Source organism: Panulirus ornatus, chromosome 2 (assembly GCF_036320965.1).
Source record: "Panulirus ornatus isolate Po-2019 chromosome 2, ASM3632096v1, whole genome shotgun sequence".
NCBI lineage: Eukaryota > Metazoa > Arthropoda > Malacostraca > Decapoda > Palinuridae > Panulirus > Panulirus ornatus.
In genome coordinates this window covers 26,631,551-26,654,867 of record NC_092225.1, presented here as the reverse complement: position 1 = coordinate 26,654,867, position 23,317 = coordinate 26,631,551, and the positions used below count along the sequence as shown (strand labels likewise).

The 23,317-nt window shown below is 44.7% G+C and overlaps 2 protein-coding genes across 7 annotated transcripts in view; one reads left to right on the top strand and one right to left on the bottom strand.

Annotated features, from left to right (window-relative positions):
- Positions 1–17,151, bottom strand: part of LOC139754723 (CYFIP-related Rac1 interactor B-like) — an 81,904-nt gene extending 64,753 nt beyond the window's left edge. The window contains exon 1 of the mRNA XM_071672367.1: positions 17,019–17,151. The gene's annotated coding sequence lies outside the window, so the exon portion shown is untranslated. The remainder of the gene's footprint in view (positions 1–17,018) is intronic.
- A 5,506-nt stretch (positions 17,152–22,657) lies between these two features.
- Positions 22,658–23,317, top strand: part of LOC139754717 (uncharacterized) — a 59,710-nt gene continuing 59,050 nt past the window's right edge. For 4 of the 6 annotated variants that reach the window (XM_071672329.1, XM_071672298.1, XM_071672308.1 and 1 more), the window contains exon 1: positions 22,659–22,943. In XM_071672329.1, coding sequence (XP_071528430.1) covers positions 22,934–22,943 — 10 coding nt within the window. In that variant the 5' untranslated portion in view covers positions 22,659–22,933. Of the gene's footprint in view, positions 22,944–23,317 lie in introns of all 6 variants that reach the window. The other 2 variants (XM_071672340.1, XM_071672351.1) reach the window with 2 other exon arrangements.

The window sequence follows — 23,317 nt, the reverse complement described above, 5'->3', positions numbered from 1 at the left end:
GCTCCTCCCTGCTACTCTAGATGCACCACCACCACCACCACACCAGGATGCTGCTCCTCCCTGCCACACTAGATGCACCACCACCACACCAGGATGCTGATCCTCCCTGCCACACTAGGTGCACCACCACCGCTACCACACTAGGATGCTGATCCTCCCTGCCACACTAGGTGCACCACCACCACACCAGGTGCTGCTCCTCCCTGCTACACTAGATGCACCACTACCACACCAGGGTGCTGATCCTCCCTACCACACTAGGTGCACCACCACCGCTATCGCCACATCAGCAGGACCCCATCCCCTCCTCCGCACCCCACCACAGACGTCTGGAGACGCTGGATCCTGGAAGTAGGTCACATCCGCCGAGGGGAGGTGGCTTCCCCGGGAGCACGAGAGGTGGCTGGGCCAAGTGAGGCTAGAAGGGTGGCTGGGCCAAAAGAGGAGGCAAGAAGGTGACTGGGCCAAGTGAGGCCCGATGGTGGCTGGGCCAAAAGAGGAGGCAAGAAGGTGACTGGGCCAAGTGAGGCTAGAAGGTTGGCTGGGCTAAAAGAGGAAGCAAGAAGGTGACTGGGCCAAGTGAGGCCCGATGGTGGCTGGACCAACTGAGGCCAGGAGGTGGGAGGGCCAAGAGGCCTCGGAATAGCTGGAGCAGGTGAGGCCATGCGATGGTTTGGTCAAATGAAACCTGAGAGTTGCCTTTCTCAGTAACACATTAACGGTTTTTACATGAACAGCATAAAAGCCTGATAGCACAGTAATGAGAAACCTCGATAATTACTATAAAAAAATCACTTATTAGCGAAGATAGCGATAAAAGGATATGTTTCCAGAAAAGGTCGTCCAATTAAGTCAGATGTAGGTGTCGTGCTCTGCGTAAAAGTGAGGATAAATTTAAACCTGGTGAGAAAAAAAGTGATGTCAGTATATACGATCCAATCTATAATGAACGAATAAATAACACGTCCAAAATTAAACGCTGGGGACGGTATGTCTTTCCACGAGGAAATCAAATCGAGCTCATCACAAAGAAGCATTATCTGTATGAGATACCAATAACAACGTTAACATTTTAAGTGGGATATCTTGACAGGCGACGACAAGGTTAACTAACTGATGTGAACGAATACTTAGTGTTCAAGCAAATGACCGGGACCCAGGCGAGAGGTACACTAATAACGTGTTAGTACGTCCACAAATACAGATCTAATTAGAGTGTGCGAGGAAAGTAAAGAGCTTGGTAACTGATAATGACAGCAAATAATTCACTGTAAACTACAGTTTGGAGATCACACATAACAACACGACGATTACATGAAAGTACTTCGGACACAATACGCCAAGATATGAGTAAACTGGATATAGGTTCTTTGGCACTGCACAGTCTACGAGATGTAGGGTAATTTAAGAGTAAATTACTTTCCCTTGAGATAGACAGCATCCCTCAGAGGATGAAAAAAAAAAATGAAATAGGGATGCGCCTGGTTGGATAACTAAAGAAATTAACGATCTAATAACGTTCAATATAAATACCTATTGGTTATCTAAATTACATGGCAACCAACGTGACCACCAGTGGTATCTCAAATTACATATGACTGGAGGAAGAAAATATATAGACATAATTATGAGGCACAACCTAAACTTAGATACAGATATAAGGCACAATCTAAAATTAGATGCAGATATAAGGCACAATCTAAAATTAGATACAGTTATTATAATTTAATAATGTAACACGACGGAAATATTAACCACGGACTGAATAGATATTCTCTGTAACAGGAAGATATATACATGGTAGATTACTATGTAAACCTGGAGCTGAGTGGATACCTACGAAAAATCATAAACATGTCAGGGAAGTCGTATGCATGCAATCCCTCTGGATGAGAAAGTGTCGGATAAATTTAAAACGAACAATAACCTTTTGGGGAAAAAAAAAAAAAAAAAACTAAAAACGAATAATGTGAAGATTTATAGAAAGCTTCATGAAGTGATGAGAATAATCATAAGTCTTCAGAAAAGAGTATAAAAAATGCGAGGCTAATTAAGTGAAAACGAATCGTGAAGAAAATGTTGGAGTTCCGTTCAGGCCAAGGTCCAAAACAAGAGGCGGTTCACCAAATGGAAGAAACCGTCAAGACCTTGAAAATGTAAATAACCTTACAAAAAAAAAAAAAGGCCATGAAAGGGCTAGGTTATTATCTTCACGGCTAGGTTATTATCACTGGCTTTCACTACATATATCACTAGGGAACTAGAAGGATATATATACGTCATTGTGAACGTACGGACGCTAAACACAAGCCTACTACGCTTAATAAATGTACCTTGAAGCATATCCACGCTGCACTGGAACTGCTGAATACGATTAGGATATCTAAGTCACCTGGACCGCATCAGATGGGAACAGGAATTTTACCTAGTGACTGGAGGTGTGCAACCACTGCAGCCATATACTAGAAAGGGAACAAGACCATAGTAGGTGAATACAGACCAGTGTTTCACTGGTGCGGTTGGCGAGCAACTGGAGACTGGTGTGGAACGCATCAGGCTACATGATATCAATCAGATACGTTCATGATATCTGTTATCTGTAAATAGCCCATTTGCAAGAGAGAAAATGTCTAAGAATTACTTTTTTAAACAATGAGCATCTTTATCGGTTTCAGAGGCCATCTCCTGGAGAAACCAAACTCCAATTTGAGAGGGGATCTATTTCGTTGACACTTTTACTATAAACTTCCCGTGGTAGTATTTCCTTCATGCAATATGAAGTTCCTCCTCAACTCGTTTCCTGTCGGCTGTTGAGCCGGAGGGAGTGGGGGGTTGGTAGACGCCTTCTGCTGTACTCAGAGCCGGAGGGAGAAGGCTGTATACTCTGAGCCGGAGGGAGAGGTGGGTTGGAAGACGCCTTCTGCTGTACTCACATCTTTTTACCACGTATAAGTTGATCACATCAGATCTCGTGCTATCTGTCTTCCAATATACTCTTACGTACAAAAGGTGGCCTAGCCAAGCGAGACCAGGTGGCCTGGCCAAGTGAGGCCAGATGACTGCGCTAAGCGAGGACACGGGATGACTGGGCCAAGAGAGGCCAGGAAGTGATCAGACTTAAGGACTGGTTAGTGTGAGAGACCAGGAGGTTAAGGTTAGTGAGGGCCAGATGATCAGCGGGGCTGAGGTGGGTGGGTAGTGAGGGCCAGATGATCGGTGGGGCCAGACCAGAAGCTACGTTAGGAGGCATCTGGTAAGTGAATTAAGTGATGACTTCATGGGGCACGAGGTGACTTCCCTCTCTCCTTCACCCCCATCCTCAACACACACCTAAGATCATCTCGGATCTAATCCCCTGCTTAAATATAGGGCAGCAGTGATGTCGCATTCCTGAGCCGGGTGCTGTTGCCAGTGAACGGCTTCCCTCGCTAGTTATAAGGGGAAAAAACTTAAAATGACACGAGTCAGTTGGCGAGACATATGATCTGTGGCTGGTAAGAGGGACGAAAAGATGACACAGGTGCTCTCCACTCTGGCCTTAGCACACCGGTAACCAGGGGGTGATGTTCCGCAAGGCTCGGTCCTAAGACCGCTGCTATTGCAGTTACAGTATATGCATGACTTGCTCAGACTGATTATTATACCTCAGTATGTCCGCGGCTTGTGGAAGGAATACGGGAGTAATGGCTCTTGAGTTTTTAAGACCTACAGGCTCTGACAGACTCCGGCTTTGGTCAAACACATGCTTAATGAAAGGCGACAGATGGCGAGTGGTCAAACACATGCTTAATGAAATGCGAGAGTTGGCGAGTAGTGAGGATGGGGACACACAGTCATGTAAAACCAGGTTATGAGGATCACCAGGTGGGAAACTAAGTAACAGGAACCTTCCTGAGGGGGGGAGACTGTGGTTTGACTGCAAACATCTTGTTCCCCAGGACCCAGTATGAAGAGCCGCAAGTGAAATCAATTTGATGCAGGTCAGGGTCAAAACTGCCCTCAAGTAGACTTAAGTTGTTTATTCCAATGTTTTGAGCTGGCAGGCTCGCTAGGTAAGATCCGACTATATGCAGGAAACGTTGACCGAGACGTACATCAGCTTAGGCTACACAGCAGATAAGGTACCACAAAAACATGCCCGTGCGAGAGGAAAATAAAGATACAAGATTGAAAATTTGAAAATAAGTTCATCGATCTCATGCATCTGTGATATACTGCGGAGAACCGTTCATCTAGAAGACAAGAAAAAATAAAACATGATTCGAAAAAGACTTAAATAATGCTTTTGGAATAAGAGTCTTCGATATCAGGATAAGTTAAAAACTAGTGAATGCAGACGCTCAAGAGATCAAGATATGAAACTATAAGAAAAGAAAAAGTGTCCAGAAATGGGAGACAGAAATATTATAACCTTTTCCTCTTTGCACAAACACGTAGGCGATCAAACACATACACATACAGAAACTGAAAAAGCACTGGAAAGGATAATCAAAAGGCAAAGGGATGACTCCTTTCTGATAACAACCTGAATGACAGAAGAGACGGCGGCATGATATCAGGAAAAGGAAAACGCGTGTACAGAACCTCTTTGCTTTCTACGAGAGAGTGAGCTCCGTTTTAGACAAGGGCTCACGTTAGGGCAGCCTTCTCGACGTACTTGATTGAGGTCACTGGTGAGTGACGTGTCGCAGGCTTTTTAGATCTCTATGTATGACTTGCCAGGACTGGACTCACCTAAACATGTTTGCGGATGATGCCAAGGATATCAGGGACGGAAAAAAAAAAAAGCGACGCGGACTGCGTCATCTTACAAGGTGACCTAAACAAACTTGAAAGTTGGCCTGATACGTGGTTTATGAAATTAAGTCAATGTAAAGCTATGAGGATGGGAAATAAATGAAATCATGCCAGAATATGAATATTATCCAGCAGGAAATACACACGTGCGGGAATCTGTGTGTGAGAGGGACTTGGGAAATGATATCGTACCTTGTATGTTGCCAGAGTCCCACATTAAGAGGACAGTAAAGGATATAAACTATCTACTGGCAAATAGATGAACAATATTCGGGTACATGGATACAGAAAAATTCAGCAAGCTGTCCATATCCTACATAAGGCCAAAGCTTGAATATATAACCTCACCACAACAAATAGAGCAACCAGAGTCCATAGGACATTAACTGCTAAACAGATAGGAAGAATGTACAGACGTGCTATAATAGTAAAGTGGTGGATGACTGGAATAAATACCCAGCGAGGATGTAGTCACAGTGGACAACATGCAGGAGTTTAGAAGGTTGTACGATGGTGAAGGACGTTCAAGAGATGGGGCCCTACGTGCGTAAAACTCCCTCCCCCTTGCAGGACAAATAGGCTATCACACACACACACACACACACACACACACACACATGGGCGGTTGGCTCCCGCAACACTTAAGGTCATCAGGGCGAGCGGGCAGCCTAGCATGTGTCCATCGACAACAGGACACAACTCAATCGACCCCTCGGATTAACTACACATGTCTCTGTAGAAGAGCGAAAGTTATGACAAAGGCAGACGACACCGTAGCGAGCGAGCGGTGAGACCGTTGCGTCATGAAGTTGAATTTAATTATCCAGATAGGACGTATGTCAACTGTATACAGATATTGGCCATCATTACCTCCCTACAGCTGCACCAGTAAGTCCTCGGAGCTCTCACTCAGTCTTGCCCACAAGCTCATTATAAAAACTGAATCGCACGTGACGTCAGAAACGCGCGGGAAAGAGAATCGGTTGACGCCATCCAATAACGTCGCCCACTCACCCCCCGCCACAAACCACCAGACGCCCGCCAATAACAACCAGCCTTACAAACCTCCCCGACAACTACATGCGACACAGTAATTGGGTTGGTACTTGTGCTGGGGGGTGGGCTGCGGTCCCCGGCCGCTGGCCGAGGACTGCTGAGTTACAATATAAACAGGATAAAAGACCCGATGAGGCGGAGGGATGGCGGAGGAGGAGTGGTGGTCCGACGCTGCCGCCGGCGGGCCACCGCTGCAGGTGCTTCCTCCTCCTCCTCCCCCCGCCTCCAGCGGGCTTGGGTCTGCCTCGCCCGCCTGCCAGGATGGGCAGCTTTAACCACGCAGACCAACCTTCAAGTGGACGCCCATCACCCCTCATGACCATCAACCACAACAGAAAACGACTCCTAGGTCCTCTCACGAATAAACAAAAACATTCTAGTACACATACCACTGAGTTACAACTGTGTGTGACCAGAGGCGAACTTAGGTACTGCAAGGGGTGGTGACCAGACTGAATCCTGACCGTTGTTGTGGCAGGATGGTCCAGCCTATGACCTGACCTGACACTTTGTATAAAGGTCAGATGAAAAGCCATACCTATGGGTTGTACCGTCGCGCTTGAAAACAGTGCACACACACACACACACACACACACACACACACACACACAGGCATCCTCCATCAACAGGTAATACCTGTCTCCCCATCACCAACACCTCGCCCATCACTCACCAGGAAAGAAAACGTTATCTACTTTTCACCAGATATATATATATATATATATATATATATATATATATATATATATATATATATATATATATATATATATATATATATTGGAAAGGGTCACAATTTTGCGCGTGATCAAGATATTCCTATGAGTTCACGGGGAAAATGAAACACAAGTTCACAAGTGCACTTTCGTGTGATAATCACATTATCAGGGGAGATACAAGAAAGAAATATAAGTCAGTGGATATAAAACGAAAAGACGTAGCTAGGACGCCATATGGCAACTGACTTATACTTCTTTCTTGTATCTCCCTTGATGATCTGATTATTACACGAAAAAGCACTTGTGAACTTATCGAGTTTCATTTTCGCCGTGAACTCATAGGTGTATATATATATATATATATATATATATATATATATATATATATATATATATATATATATATATATATATATATATATCATACTATACGCCATTTCCCGCGTTAGCGAGGTAGCGCTAAGAACAGACGACTGAGCCTTTGAGGGAATATCCTCACTTGCCGCCCCCCTCCCCCTCCACTCTGTTCCTTCTTTAGGAAAACGTAAAATGAGTCATTATTAATTACGTGTCTCAGTACCGAGAACGAGAGAAATCTTACTAGGCTACTTACCAGCAGCGGTCGGGTTCATGGCGGCTGATACACGAGATCTTAACAGGTGATTAATTATGAGGTTTCTGACTTCGGCCTCCCTTGTTATAGTGAAGACTGAGAGATGGGTTCGGAAATAGAAACGTCAACACTGTGCTTTATTAGGTAAGTACGGAGTGTGAGCCGATACAAGTTAATGTAGGAGCCGATACAAGTTAATGAAGGCTTAGGTAGAGGAACTGATGTGAGATAATTGTCAGACAGGCGAGGAAGAAGTCCCGTGGTGTCGGAGACAGAGGAGGCGAGCCTGGATCTCGTGGTGCCACTATAGGAGAGGCGGTGTGCCGAGGTTCTGCAGCAGAAAAGGAGGTAAAGAGGTCCCGAGGCTCTGCCACCGATGTGAGATAATGAAGACAAATGAAGCTCCGTAGTTCGGAGAGATTACGACGGTTACCTGGTTCTGCTGCAGAAGGGGGTAAAGGCGTAGCCGAGATCCAGCAGGAACCGTAGCAGACGGCGGCGCAGACGATCTTGCACGGAGTTCCTGATAGAGGTCATGAGGCATAAGGTCACACGGCATCACGGAAACCTAAGGGAAGTCAGGTGTTCACATGGTGTACTTCTACAGACGGGGAGGCCCCAAAGGAATCCTGGAGTCTCGTTGTAGGAGACGTGTTCAGCCGCTGTTCCCCCCACTTGCGTGTCTGAGACAATAACTGCTTGATATGACACAACGGACGGCTGCTGCAGTTTGCGTATATATATATATATATATATATATATATATATATATATATATATATATATATATATATATATATATATATATGTATGTATATATATATATATATATATATATATATATATATATATATATATATATATATATATATATATATATATATATATATATATATATATGTATGTATATATATATATATATATATATATATATATATATATATATATATATATATATATATATATATATATATATATATATATATGTCGTCAAGCCAGGCAGCGATGTAGGTGGCTATGAAGGGGAAGGAACACGGCCCCAGTAGGTGATGATCGTCCGTTTGAGAATCAGACACGACTGTTCACTGGTGGGAGGCTAGGAGAGTCAGGCCTTCAGTCGGCCAGGTCGAAAGTGTCCAGCTGCAGGTCTCTGAGGTCAGTAGTGAACCTAGGTCACACAGGGTCACTGACGTTAGTGGTGAACTTAGGTCACACAGGAGGTCACACAAGGTCTGTCAGGTGCTGAATGCGATACTCACAATAGCCAAGTAAGGCATCAGTAAAACCAGATGTCATGGAGCAACATGGGGGTAGATGAAGTCCCTTGGTAACTAAAACTCTTTCGTCATTCATTCACTCCTCGAGTCAACTTCCTGAGCAGAGGGTCCTAAGTACCATTAAAGGTCAGGTCAAATCATCATCACCAAAAGATCACACTGTCATCCTTAAGGTCGAGTGGTTGGAGGTCACTCACTCCATCCTTCACCACGGGGACTTCTGGTTATCACAGAATGAACACACGGGTTATCTAGAAAGAATAACAAACGATCAAGTGGGCACGCATTCCCAGAGGAACCCCATGTGACGACGCGCCGCCGGGTGACATACCGTGTGACGACGCGCCGCCGGGTGACACACCGTGTGACGCGGTGCCGGGTGACACCGTGTGACGCGGCGCCGGGTGACATACCGTGTGACACGGCGCCGGGTGACATACCGTGTGACGCGGCGCCGGGTGACACACCGTGTGACGCGGCGCCGGGTGACACACCGTGTGACGCGGCGCCGGGTGACATACCGTGTGACGCGGTGCCGGGTGACACCGTGTGACGCGGCGCCGGGTGACAGATGAGACAGCGGCCGCACCCGCCACTTGCGGACACCATCGCTGGAGAGACAAGTGGGAGAGTGACGGACGGTCCTGATGGAGTGGCAGAGGGTGGCGATGACGGCCAGGGCGGAGGGGCCGGCCATATCCCCAATATCTACGACAGCTTAACTCCTGCTGGCGCTGACGACAGACGGGACTAAAAGGAATACCAGTCGTTGGAAAGAACTTAAAATACGTTGGGGGAAAAAACTGTAAAATGATCCTTGCAAGGACTTGAAAGACTGAAAGCGATGTTGAGACTTGTGCTCTTGTGCTTGAAATCGTACCGTCGTGTTCACGGTCGCACCGTCGTGCTCAAGGGTTGCACCGTCGTGTTCAAGGGTTGTACCGTTGTGCTCAAGGGTTGTACCGTCGTGTTCAAGGTCGCACCGTTGTGCTCAAGGGTTGTGCCGTCGTGTTCAAGCACCGTTGTGCTCAAGGGTTGTACCGTCGTGCTCAAGGGTTGTACCGTCGTGTTCAAGTCGCATCGTCGTGCTCAAGGGTTGTACCGTCGTGTTCAAGGGTTGTGCCGTCGTGCTCAAGGGTTGTACCGTCGTGTTCAAGGGTTGTGCCGTCGTGCTCAAGGGTTGTACCGTCGTGTTCAAGGGTTGTACCGTCGTGTTCAAGGTTGTACCGTTGTGCTCAAGGGTTGTACCGTCGTGTTCAAGGTCGCACCGTCGTGCTCAAGGGTTGTACCGTCGTGTTCAAGGTCGCACCGTCGTGCTCAAGGGTTATGCCGTCGTGTTCAAGGTCGCACCGTCGTGCTCAAGGGTTGTACCGTCGTGTTCAAGGTCGCACCGTCGTGCTCAAGGGTTGTACCGTCGTGTTCAAGGTCGCACCGTCGTGCTCAAGGGTTGTACCGTCGTGTTCAAGGGTTATACCGTTGTGCTCAAGGGTTGTACCGTCGTGCTCAAGGGTTGTACCGTCGTGCTCAAGGGTTGTACTGTCGTGTTCAAGGAAGCACCGTCGTGCTCAAGGGTTGTACCGTCGTGTTCAAGGGCTGTACCGTCGTGCTCAAGGGTTGTACTGTCGTGTTCAAGGAAGCACCGTCGTGCTCAAGGGTTGTACCGTCGTGTTCAAGGGCTGTACCGTCGTGCTCAAGGGTTGTACCGTCGTGCTCAAGGGTTGTACCGTCGTGCTCAAGGGTTGTACTGTCGTGTTCAAGGAAGCACCGTCGTGCTCAAGGGTTGTACCGTCGTGTTCAAGGGCTGTACCGTCGTGCTCAAGGGTTGTACCGTCGTGCTCAAGGGTTGTACCGTCGCATTTAAGAATCATACCGTCATGCTGTCGGGTCGTACCGTCATGCTCAAGGGTTCAAAGGTCTATAACCAATTCAATCCCTTCACAATTTTCGTTTCCTCAGGCCCACACAATCTTCTACTCTCCTCTCTCTCATCCTACAGTCACTCCTCTCTCTCTCTCTCTCTCTCTCTCTCTCTCTCTCTCTCTCTCTCTCTCTCTCTCTCTGTGCGAGGATTCATTCTGAACTGGTTGGTTGCCTTACGGAAAACACCGAGAGAACGACATTCATAAATGCTTATTAGAATGTTGAACGAGAAATGGCACTGAAAGGAGGCCAAATAGGATGGTGTACCTGCCAGTACCTCTTAAGAGAATTTGCATAAAGGCAGGGCTTAGCGCATACCTGGAGAGAGAGAGAGAGAGAGAGAGAGAGAGAGAGAGAGAGAGAGAGAGAGAGAGCGTCTCCGACCCTAAACAAATAATAGCCAACCCACAACTGTTCCCCGTGCGCTAACAAGATTGTTCTCCACCAGAGGTCGCTGCGGGTCCTTTCTGCTCCCGGGCGCCCGGCAAAATGCTGAAGATTATAAGCAGGACACTTACATTATACACAGCGAGAGCAACGAAGGGTACTGCTTCAAGTGGATCTAGCAAGACAAGGCGGCATGTCGCTGAAATTGACTTAAAAAGTGTGAGTGTGTAATTCCCCCCTGGCACAGTACGGGACGAGACCATTCTTACTATTTGTGTGTTCCGGGGACAGAGTTCTACACTTGTGTCGCCCCCGTCTCTTAACCTTGTGTATATGCACTGTGTCCTTACGCCTATGCATGTATGCACACATGCATAAGCCCTAGCCTACGCCAGGTAACCCATTTGGTTGACTGGATCCTCAGGGAGGATGGACAGCTGGGTGGACTGTGAACCAAGTGCCGCGCCCAGATTTCGAACCTTTGTGGGTTTGGTCCCACCCAGGCGGACCATGCACGCTAAGCGGTACACCACCGAAGCCCTTCTGTGTGTGTGTGTGTGTGTGTGTGTGTGCGTGTAAGTGTGTGCGTGTGTGTGTGCAAGTTAAAATATATGGAATTTCATGTAAGTTATTGAGCCACAACAAGATCTATGTCATAGACGTCATGGAGACACAGGTTACATTCCTTTAAGAACGATATTCCGTGATATCAGCGCAGTTTTTTCCTACGTTCGAGATTTACATAACCCGTTCGTGACGTCCAGTCGGATTGATCCACCTGGTAATGATGGGCAACACTGTGTTCCTTAATGTTGCCGAGGCTCCGCAACTCCTGTGTGGCGCTGAGGCCGCATGTGTTGACATCCAAACTTCCACGAAACACTCGGACTCATTAACATCACGGTGTTGCAGGGAGGTTGTGTGTGGGAGTCGGGGGGAAACACTGTTGTGACGCGTGGGGAGTTAAGATGGAACTGGTCATCCACTGCAGCACCCACAATCCACACACACACACACACACACACACACACAAACACTAATATCGTATAAAACTTGAAATATATCTCTTTTTGTCAGTTATGGAAGAGGCCATAAATTCTCAATAACAACACAAATTGATCACATAAATAAGAAATCTACTCATAATCATTCCAGAAACACGGGTAGAACACTGGACACAACCATCTTTTTTTATATATAAATTTAATTTCGACAAAAGTGAATATCTAGTCTGAAAAGCTACCACCTCTGTAACCCCTCGCTGACCTTTGCCGCTCGTAGGAAATCCCAGAAACAAGCCATGACATCCCACTACTCCCAGATAAATCCCTGACGCTAAAGTGATGACATCCCACGTTACCAGATAAATAAATCCCCGACGCCAAGTGATAACATCCCACACACTATCCCACACACTATCACATAAATCCCAGACCCCACTGACATCCCACACTATCACATAAATCCTTAAATTTTTCGAAAAGCACAACAAGACAAATTTTCACCTCAATAGTATTCGCAAACTCAAAAAACTTATAAGCAGTATAGTACTGATTGGTATATAGTGCTGGGAGAGGTGTATTGTGCTGGGAGAAATATTCAGCATTGGGAGAGGAGTGTAGAGCAGGGAGTGGCGTATAGTGTTGGGAGAGGTGTATAGTGTTGGGAGAGGTGTATAGTGTTGGGAGAGGTGTATAGTGTTGGGAGAGGTGTATAGTGTTGGGGGAGATGTATAGTGTTGGGAGAGGTGTATAGTGTTGGGAGAGGTGTATAGTGTTGGGAGAGGTGTATAGTGTTGGGAGAGGTGTATAGTGTTGGGAAAGGTGTATAGTGTTGGGAGAGGTGTATAGTGTTAGGAGAGGTGTATAGTGTTGGGAAACGTGTATAGTGTTGGGGAGATGTATAGTGTTGGGAGAGGTGTATAGTGTTGGGAGAGGTGTATAGTGTTGGGAGAGGTGTATAGTGTTGGGAGAGGTGTATAGTGTTGGGAGAGGTGTATAGTGTTGGAAGAGGTGTATAGTGCAGAGAGTGATGCATGGGACACTACTAAACCACCTCGAAATACTACTTCCTTTTTACCCACATCAGTCTGAGGCCCCACTTCCTTAAACACATTTTTTTTCCCACCTCACCAGTGGCAGTGCTACCCCTTCCTTAGCTCTCGCCCTCACACTAAACCCTGACTTTACCCCTTAAGACTATCCCAAACCATTTTACCCCTTCTTCCTTTAGTCTTGTGTCACTCAGAGCCAGAACATCCAGGTTCCTTTCCTCAAACGTACTACCTGTCTCTCCCTCTTCACACATTGGTGTCACCCACACACATCCAGATACTCCAGCCTGAGCCTTTGAGGAGGATGAGCATACCTTGCCTGGCTCCTTTATCTTTTCCATTAGAAATTAGATTTAGGGGAAGGTTTCCAGCCCTCCCGCTCTCGCCTCGCCATTTAATCGCCCTTCGACGACACGCAAAGGAATAAGTGAGTAGTATTCTGGGATATAATCAATCAACTCACCGGCAAAACAAATGATTTTTCTCATGCTCTAAATACTGAGTTTTTTTTTTTTTTTGGCGCCATTGCGTTTTTCCAGCAGATGTTTACGACTAATTTCTGTGGGAAAACGACACAAGTCAACGATGCATGACAGGGGTGAGGGGTGAGGGAGAGGGAAGAGGGTACATCAATGACGTCAGGGGCTTAAGGCAGTTCGGTGGTGTGGGTGGATCTTCCTCACAGCCGGGCTCCCAAAGGATGAAAAATCTATAAGTCTGGGTCAAATGGGGTCAAAGGTCAACCATGTAACCTGGGTGATTTATATAAAGGAAATCATCTCATTACCCTCGCCGCCATAAAAACTCGTGGAGTGCGCGTTTTTCGAATGTCGGGCCGTTGTGTGAAATATGAGGAAAGGGGGGGTTTAGAGATGTCAATAGCAGGAACTAATAATGTTAATATTGACCTGACGCATTCAGCGCCCCACACTGGCATAGCGACGTGTGCTTGACTATGGGGTTGTTTTGTGTGCTAACCCCCATGAGCAACGAACGAGGTGTACGACCCTCGGGAATGACGACCCTATACAGCCTTCGACCTGGCCCTTTAAAGGTCGAGTCAAAAGGTCACCGTATGCAGCCCCAAAAGGTCGTAGGATCCTGGTCGCGGGTCGCGCTCACCAGGTTAATAAACCATTTTGGCAGAGAACGTATTATTTCTTGCACTTGACAGGCAGGTGCTCCTGTTTACCCAGTACGATACTGAAGGGCATAAAGGGAGGGAGACTGGCGGTGGGAACTTTGTATATTTCATACCAAGAAAGGCAAGTGTCTCCAAGATGGCTCATACTCAACACCCTCCCAAGCAACACCACCAGGTCTCGCCAGTTTATTTTTCTATTTTCCTAAATCTCATCATTTTTCACATTCAGGAACCTGCCGCCTAAGCGAGAGGCGAGGAGTCCTTTTACAGGTTGTGTGTCGGTCCTGGTCATGGGTGACTGGGTTGAGGGCCAGCGTGACCACCAGAGGCGCCACTGGTCTCGTCACGCTACACAACAATCAGTGCAGCATGAGTTGCCTGTCTTGGTTATCAGGTTAAACCCAGACCTGCACCATTATATAAATTCAACAAAACTATATACACGAAGGTAAATAGGTATGTCAATGTATCAATGTTATGTTTGTGTGTATAATTATGAACATCTTATATATATATATATATATATATATATATATATATATATATATATATATATATATATATATATATATATATATATATATATGTTTCCTTGCGCTGCCTCGCTGGCGCGGGGGACGGCGACGGGGCGAAGTGAATAAATATATAAATATATATAGGGGAGAAAGAATACTTCCCACGTATTCCCTGCGTGTCGTAGAAGGCGACTAAAAGGGAAGGGAGCGGGGAGCTGGAAATCCTCCCCTCTCATTTTTTTTTTTAAATTTTCCAAAAGAAGGAACAGAGAAGGGGGCCATATGAGGATATTCCCTCAAAGGCCCAGTCCTCTGTTCTTAACGCTACCTCGCTAATGCGGGAAATGACGAATAGTATGAAAAAAAAAAAAAAAAAATATATATATATATATATATATATATATATATATATATATATATATATCTAGTGGTATGGAGTGGGCCGGTCATCTTCCCAGAACTAAGAGTGAGTGGAACAACTACCATTGATAAGACTGTTAACATCAGGAACCCCTTAGAAGGGAGCTCAGCCAATCAATCCTTGGAGGAATATGTTGCAGCTGTAAGCGAGCTTCAGGTATTTAAAATGAATGTTCTCTTGGTTATTTCCACAAAAAATGGGATGAGGGAGTGGCAAGTCTGATAATGGTCATAATCAAATAATGGTTATACTTCAAAAAAGTCAAAACCTTACTGATCGTACATGAGAATTCCTTTTTATGACAGGATACTGTCCTTGGGGATAGGGGATTAAGAATACTTCCCACGTATTCCCTGCGTGTCGTAGAAGGCGACTAAAAGGGGAGGGAGCGGGGGGGCTGGAAATCCTCCCCTCTCGGTTTTTTTTTTTTTTTTTTTTTTTTTCCAAAAGAAGGAACAGAGAATTGCGCCAGGTGAGGGTATTCCCTCAAAGGCCCAGTCCTCTGTTCTTAACGCTACCTCGCTAATGCGGGAAATGGCGAATAGTTTGAAAGAAAAGAAAAAAAAAATATAATATATATATATATATATATATATATATATATATATATATATATACACGTACATATTCATGCTTGCCTTCATCCATTCCCGGCGCTACCCCGTCCCACAGGAAACAGAGGCTAAGGTCCTGGGTATATGTACGGGTGATAATCTACTGACAAAGGATTTACGAGTGGGTATTGGCAGTTTTGGAGGGTAGTAGTGGTTATTCATGACCTCCCACTGAAATATTTTCAAAGGAAAATTTTGTTGGCGGGTAATTGTGGTGATGATGCTAGTGGATAGTGGTGGTGCCGGTGGATAGCGGTGGTGCCGGTGGAGAGTGGTGGTGCCGGTGGATAGCGGTGGTGCCGGTGGATAGTCCTGGTGCTGGTGGGTGGTCGTGCTATTGATGCTAGTGGATAGCGGTGGTGGCTGTGGATAGTAGTCATATCAGTGGATCGTGGTAGGTCTGGTGGAAGGTCGTGCTGGTGGTAGTAGTAATGCTGATGGGTGATGGGTATGCTTGTGGATGGCGGGTGGTCGTGCTACTGGGTGATGGTTGTGGACAGTGGTGGCCGTGCTGGTGGATGGTGGTTGTGGACAGTGGTGGGTGGTCGTGCTATTGGGTGATGGTTGTGGACGATGGTGGGTGGTCGTGCTAGTGGGTGATGGTTGCGGATAGTGGTGGGTTGTCGTGCTAGTAGATGATGGTTGATGGTTGAGAGGACAGAGGTGGGTGATCGTGCTAGTGGGTTGCGGATAGTGGTGGGTTGTCGTGCTAGTGGATGGTGGTTGTGGACAGTGGTGGGTGGTCGTGCTAGTGGGTGATGGTTGTGGACAGTGGTGGGTGGTTGTGCTAGTGGGTGATGGTTGTGGACAGTGGTGGGTGGTCGTGCTAGTGGGTGACTTGTGGATAGTGGTCGTGCTAGTGGGTGATGGTTAATGATTGTGATGGGTGGTCGTGCTAATGGGTGATGGTTAAGGATAGTGAAAGTCGTGCTAGTGGGTGATGGTTAATGATTGTGATGGGTGGTCGTGCTAATGGGTGATGGTTAAGGATAGTGAAAGTCGTGCTAGTGGGTGATGGTTAAGGATAGTGGTGGTCGTGCCAGTGCTGACCACGGCCCAACAAGTGGGCACATAAGGTCAAGGAGCCCCCTGGAAACGTTTGTTGACCGCAGACAAAAAAAAGAAAACGTTTTGGGCAACATGGACAATAACAAATGAAATATAAAAGCAAGCTTTGGCAATAGTAGTATATTCATAGTCGATATGCGTCACCTAAGTATGTTCGTGTCAACAAAATAATATGCCTTTTGTTTAAAAGTGAACAATAACATGTCATGTTACACTTGATCTTCACTTCTGGGCTTCTCAGTTAAGAGAACAAAAATTTGAATGTTGAAAGGAAGGCTGGCCCCTCCACCCGACAATACACTGCAGTTTCAGGGTCTGAGTGAACATAATTCCCTGAGATATCACTGACATACGGAAGTCATGAAATATAACACAACATGAGTGCAATCACCAGTTGTGCTGCGATGAGGCAACTAAATCATGTGAATACTTACCTAATGACGATCTGTTGGTAGTAAACAAGGCGAGATCTTAAAATGACAAAAGAGCGCAGAAAAACAGATCCCTGTCCCAGGTCTTACGAAATAAGGCAACACACCAGCCTCCACAAACAGTTAAACTTCAACTGACGTGCGAGTGCTGCTGGTCTTGGTGGTGATGGCGGTATGGGTGTGTTCGTGCGTGCGTTTCCGAAATTGCGTTGGTTCAAGCGCAAGTCTCGCTGACCTTAGTGATTGGTTACTCTGTTCATGACGTCGATAGAATGCTCACTTGCACTCCTGATTGGTAACTTTATTCATGACGTAACAAAGGCGCTGCCTGTGAGTGGCTCTATTTTCTGACGTCATAGCGCGCGTCATTTGACTCGAGACCATCTGTTCCAATGGGTGCATGAGTTGCGAGTTAGTCATTACTATGCATTACATTAATCCTGGAGACGGAATCAGTTTTAGAAATATGTCTGGAGTTTATTTCTACATATTTCATATACATTAATCAATTCATATACGTTACAACTTTACGTAATATACTAACGGTAATATGATCAAATAACTTTACTGCACAAAATACAGAGACAAAAATTCGATTTACTTTAATGTTAATCGCATATCAATCAATTATTTCTTAGTAGTCCGCCCATGTAAGATTAATTCTCCAAGAATCCTCACCGTTTACCTTGTAACGCATGAGTCCTTGGTTAACGTCTTCTTTTGATACTAAAAGTAAGTAGATAGAGATACTAATATCTTCTGAAATTGTGTCAGATCTATAGTTTCCTAAAGCGTCATCTTTATGTCTTCCCAACCTGTCTCCTTATTTCTCCATATTGACTTACAAACGGTGATGGGTGATTTAGCAGATGGCCTGCCTCAGTGCAAGCACTGTAACAGGGAGAGGTGGACTCAGGGATCGTAAATCGAAACGGCGTATTCCTAATCAGTTTACCATATGCTTGAAGACAAGTGTTACAGACCTTCATATTCAAATGGAACGCTGTGTTATGTAGGTGAGATTAGGTGCAAGTAGGTTCTTGTAGATGACAGTAAGGTTGGTGGTAGTCTCGCTGTAACTGTAGCCTTTCTCACGTTTTATTTGAGTAAAATATGGAAGTATTCACCTCCTGTCGCCGGCGCAAGCTGCCAAGGACGAGGCGACGCCGTCGGGCCACCGATCACGTATGGGGAGTACATATGAATTATTTAATGTCCAGACATCATTCAGTACACGATCCACATGTTACATGCCTGGTGTTGTTACCTCTTTTAACACCCTGCTAATGGATTTAGTGGCAGCCATTTCTCTTTTTTTAATGGATTTAGTGGCCGCCATTTCTCTTTTTATAATGGACTTCAGTGGCAGCCATTTCTCTTTTTTAAATGGATTTAGTGGCAGCCATTCTTTTTTTTATTTGATGAATTTGATGAACCAATGTCCTTTGCAATGATCTCTAACATTTCACGGAAGCTCTGTTGGAAAGAACACCGTATCACCCGAATATTATTGCCCACAGGACTAGTGTTCCCAGTGTGGGGAAAAAAAAAAGAAACGTTTGAAAGGTGGAAATTATTTAATAACTGGAGTTAAATATTTAGAGGCAGTCCAGCCCGGGTCGACAAAAATCTGCAATGTGCACGTTATCCACCTGACAGCTAACCTGCACTTGTCAAACATATACGTTTCTCTTTGACCGAAAAAAAAAATGAAAATAAAACAGCATTTTATTTAGTGTCTGAGCCGCTCAGTCTAAAACTTTAGAAGCATCGAGAAATACGAACGTTAATGCAGTAAAAAGATTATCGTTGAAAAATTGGTGGGGAGGGTAGGAGACAAAAGAACCATTTCAGAATCTAAAGTTTCAGGCAGAAATCTATGAAGTGCGTCAAATGATGAGTAGCAGGAATAGATGAGCTGTGAGTCAGGAAATGACAAATAAGAATGGACAAAGCACGAGTCTTCGTTATTTGTGGCTAAATGAGATTCCCGCCAATTTGAGTAATGGCGGCATGCACCACTGAGTGAATATACTGACAACCACCATTTGGTAATACTTATCTACTGAAAAATGTAATAAATAGTATCTTGCATAAATTAGCTGATGGATAAAATTAAATATTGTCTCTGTCATAGTAGCATTCAAAAAAAAATGTCCATTTCTCTGTAGATGTCTAACTGTGGAAAGTTCGAGTTAAGTTCTCAACATTTGTGCTGCAAACAACAAGTCTTAATGATAAAATAGATGTATCCATTTAAATTCTGAACGCAAAATTCCTCGCCGAATAGTCGGAGTTATTCGAGTGTATATATATATATTTCTGTATTCAAGTCGCACTTTCCGTCAGGAATTATTATAGAAAGAGACGATCATAAGTATGAGTAGAGTTGTCTAAGTCTACTGTAGCATAGCCAGGCATATCTTTTTTTTTTTTTTTTTCTTTTTTTTGGGGGGAGTGAGAGGATGGTTGACAGAAAAACTGTATTTCAATTACAACATGGCTCACTACGCCAATCATCGTACTTTTATCTTATGTTGAATGTCGGACTCCAACTGTTGTAGGAAGGCATCTACTTCTAAGAGTACTTACTACATGATGGAGAACATTATAATGATAACGAGGGGTGTTGATCACAACAACAGTAACGCCAGGGCAACTTTTAAGGAATTTTTCACTGCCGGAGAAACACTCAGAAGGTCCCATTTATATACGTGAGGATAGATGATGATCATGATGATAGATTTCTCACAAGGGATATCACAACTCACATTGTTATACCATAAAGGGCTTCGCAGACCTTAGATGATAGGAGGCAAAAAGGGCTTTTTGCTCCTGAGTACTGGAGTAGAAGGAAGGGCCAACTGGGGGAATTTCTCCAAAACTAAAATATATTCAAAAATGCCACTGAACACTGCTAAGTACATGTTATTGTTATTAGACTGTTCTCGAGGAGGACATTAATGAAGACAAAACACGGTGGAAGACAGCACATCACCTACCCAACCAACACTAGGCTCAAGCTCTTCTGAGTTCATGTACATGCTCTGGAAAACAGAGGGCTGTCTGTCTGACAGGTGAGCTAGAGACAACGTAGAAGCTGTCAGGGTCCAGGATTGATGGTTAAAGGGAAACTGACCTGAATATCGCCATTGTAAACTGGAAAGAGGCGTTCAACCTCAAGACAAATGATGTAGGAAGGCGCTCACTTCATCTCGAACACAGAAAGTGTCAGAAAAAAAAAGAATTACTTCATGCATTACCACAAGGGAGGGTAACCACATACTGGAATAGATTAAAGGGCAATTGGGGTTAGCTGACAAATGCTACAAAACAGTGTCCTATGTGTACCCATACGGCAGAGGACAACAGTTGTCAGCAACCCCAGTCGACTAAGGATACCTTAGCATGTGGGTTAGGCAAGAGACTGGCAACTGTTACCCACGGTGATCAGGAACCAAGTGGCGCCACCTAGCGGTACCAGAGCAACGCAACTGCCTACTTACGCAGCTTTCCGTCAGGATCAGGTGGAGGCGTCTAGACTGTAGCAGGAGTGAGCTCGACTTGATTTGGCTCCTGGTAGACACTGGACGGGCGCTGGCGTTAAATGAACTCTCTTGAAGGAAACACCGTCACCCCAGCGTAACTCATCCGAAATTTAAAAGGCATTTCGCATGTTAGGATCGCTTCCAGGTCAAAACTCTGAAAAAATGTTACAGTGATACGAAGACACCAGCGGATACATACTGCAAGCCCCAACCACGATGGAGTCAAAACAAAATCCTATCGTTTATACCCAAAGGCCGTATCATCGTGCCCAAAGGTTGTATTGTTGTATACTAAAGGTTAAAAACGACCCGTAGATAACATTTTAGTATGTTATTATTCACTCTCTATATTGAAATCGTAAGAATCTTGTGAGATTAACTCAGGCCATATTTACAACCGTATGTTCGATGCTCAGTTGAGAGTGTAATGTTTATGTTGAGTGTCACAACAGTTCGTGGTAGAATTACCATCCCTTCGGTAAAGAATGCCGTTAATATATATATATATATATATATATATATATATATATATATATATATATATATATATATGTATATATATATATATATATATATATATATATATATATATAGAGAGAGAGAGAGAGAGAGAGAGAGAGAGAGAGAGAGAGAGAGAGAGATTACCCCTCCCTGCTTCACACTTCAGCAACCTCTGTTCACCAACAAATATGCTACATATTGAAATGACCCGATAAGCACTAAAATACCCACCTTCCCTGCCCAGTCTTCAACTCCACACCAACACCCATGAGAAACAACACTCTCCAGACAAATACGAGTCTCACACTTTCCCATTTTTTTAAGTTCTGGACATTATCTATCCTATTAAGGTTGCCAACAGTCTCAATATGTAGTAGGATTCCTTCATGTCCACAATGCAACTGCCACAGCGGAGACACAGAGCACTTTCTCCTAAGTTGACCTGTAACTTTTGCACATAGACAGACACACACACACTCATCCTTAGATTTTATGACCTATCTTCCCTTCGATGAACGTGGTCGGCTTTTTGACCACTGGAGGAGACTCATAGTGATAGACAGGGCTATCATGACGGTATAATCCGTATATTCTCGGTTAGTTTATAATACCAGTGTCAAATTTCTTCATCGCGTTAAGCCCGAAATAATGGTGTATATATGATTTTTTGGCAGCCCTGGGGCAAAAATATTCTTGCCCCCTTGCCAGATTTTTGAAAAATGTAATGAAATCACATATCGGGCCCTGGGAAAATTCAAGGAAAGTCGAACCTTCTCATTTTCACGTCCCCCTACCCCAATGCTCTCAGGTCCTTGGATAATTGTAAGAAATCAATTCTACTCATTTTCAGGTCCCCGCGAACTACTGGGTCCTAGAATGGTTTAAGGAAAGTCGGTCTAAGGATGATTTAAGGGTATTCGGATCATCTCATTTTCAGTTCCCTCCCTCTAGGCTCTTGGGTCTTGGTAATATGATTTAAAAAAAGTGTGACCTATTCATCTTTAGGTCCCTCCCAATCTATCAGCCTCTCCCCACCCCATTCATATTCCTCAAGGCCTAAATAATAAGATAAATATGTTACATAATCAAAGAGGCAAGAGGTGAATAACAATCATTGATTCACTTGCTTATTTCTTGGGTTCTTAGTATTTTTCATACCCCATCAATTGCTGCGTATGTCTTTACTTGTATAATTGCGGAAGAAAAAACATCTATATTGTACACTGATCTAATGGAATATAGTGGGATACTGTTTATACATTAATGATTCTATAGGTAGCAAAGTTTCCTCATTCACAATGAGTGGATATGAACGTACTTACAATACTTAAGCTGTTCAGTGATTTCAGTTGTCAAAATTAATGTCATATTGGCAATGAATGAAGGATTTTTCACTAAGCGTAGTTTACGTGAACTCGGAAGGGATAAGTGAAACGGGATCCCACATGAGCCCAAGTAAGCTGAGCCAGTGAGCCCCAAGTGAACTGAGTCAGTGAGCCCAGATTAGCTCCCTCCTCCCCCACAATTTATTTTATAATAGTGTGGTAAGAGGAGGGAATGAAGAGGTGGGACAGGGAAAGGGAAAGTTCGAAATAGAAGAGAAGACTTAAGTGTGTACAGATGATTTGTGTGCATATATATACATTTTTTTATGGATGTCCACACTTTTCCTTCCCCTCCCCTCCATCCATCCCACATCCCCAAGGGGGAAGGGGGTTGCGAGAGGTAAACAACAGGAGACAAATGAGGAGCAACGCTGCGACCGTCACCTCCCTCAGGACTCACATAGGGGAAACCTCCAATTGTTCCCGTGGTTTTCCCCTCTCGTGTAGGGCTGCTCAGTGTTGTGGATGATTCCGCTCCAGTAAAATGACATCAGGTATGTTAGAGGATCCCTAGCAGAGTGTCGTTAAAGCGGAGAAATGTGTTGTGTTGTAGTATTTTGAGTTGGAAGGCAGCCCTCCGGGACGACAGCAGTGGTAGAAGCATGACCAGTGAGTCAGGCAGCATAAGTAGAACAGCCGTAGCCAATGACCCACTCACCTCCATTACTTTCCACTACCAGCTTGTCTGTGTGTGTTTCAGTCCTCTTGTCTGTACCAGTCTGTCTGTGTGTCTGCCTGTTAGTTCTCAGCAAATGTGGAGTAACTTGAGAAAATATTTTACCCCAGAAATTTTGATACAACATTAACTGAAAATTAATGCTGAAATTAGTAGCTGAACTATTTTTATGTTCTTTAGGATGTCTAACAG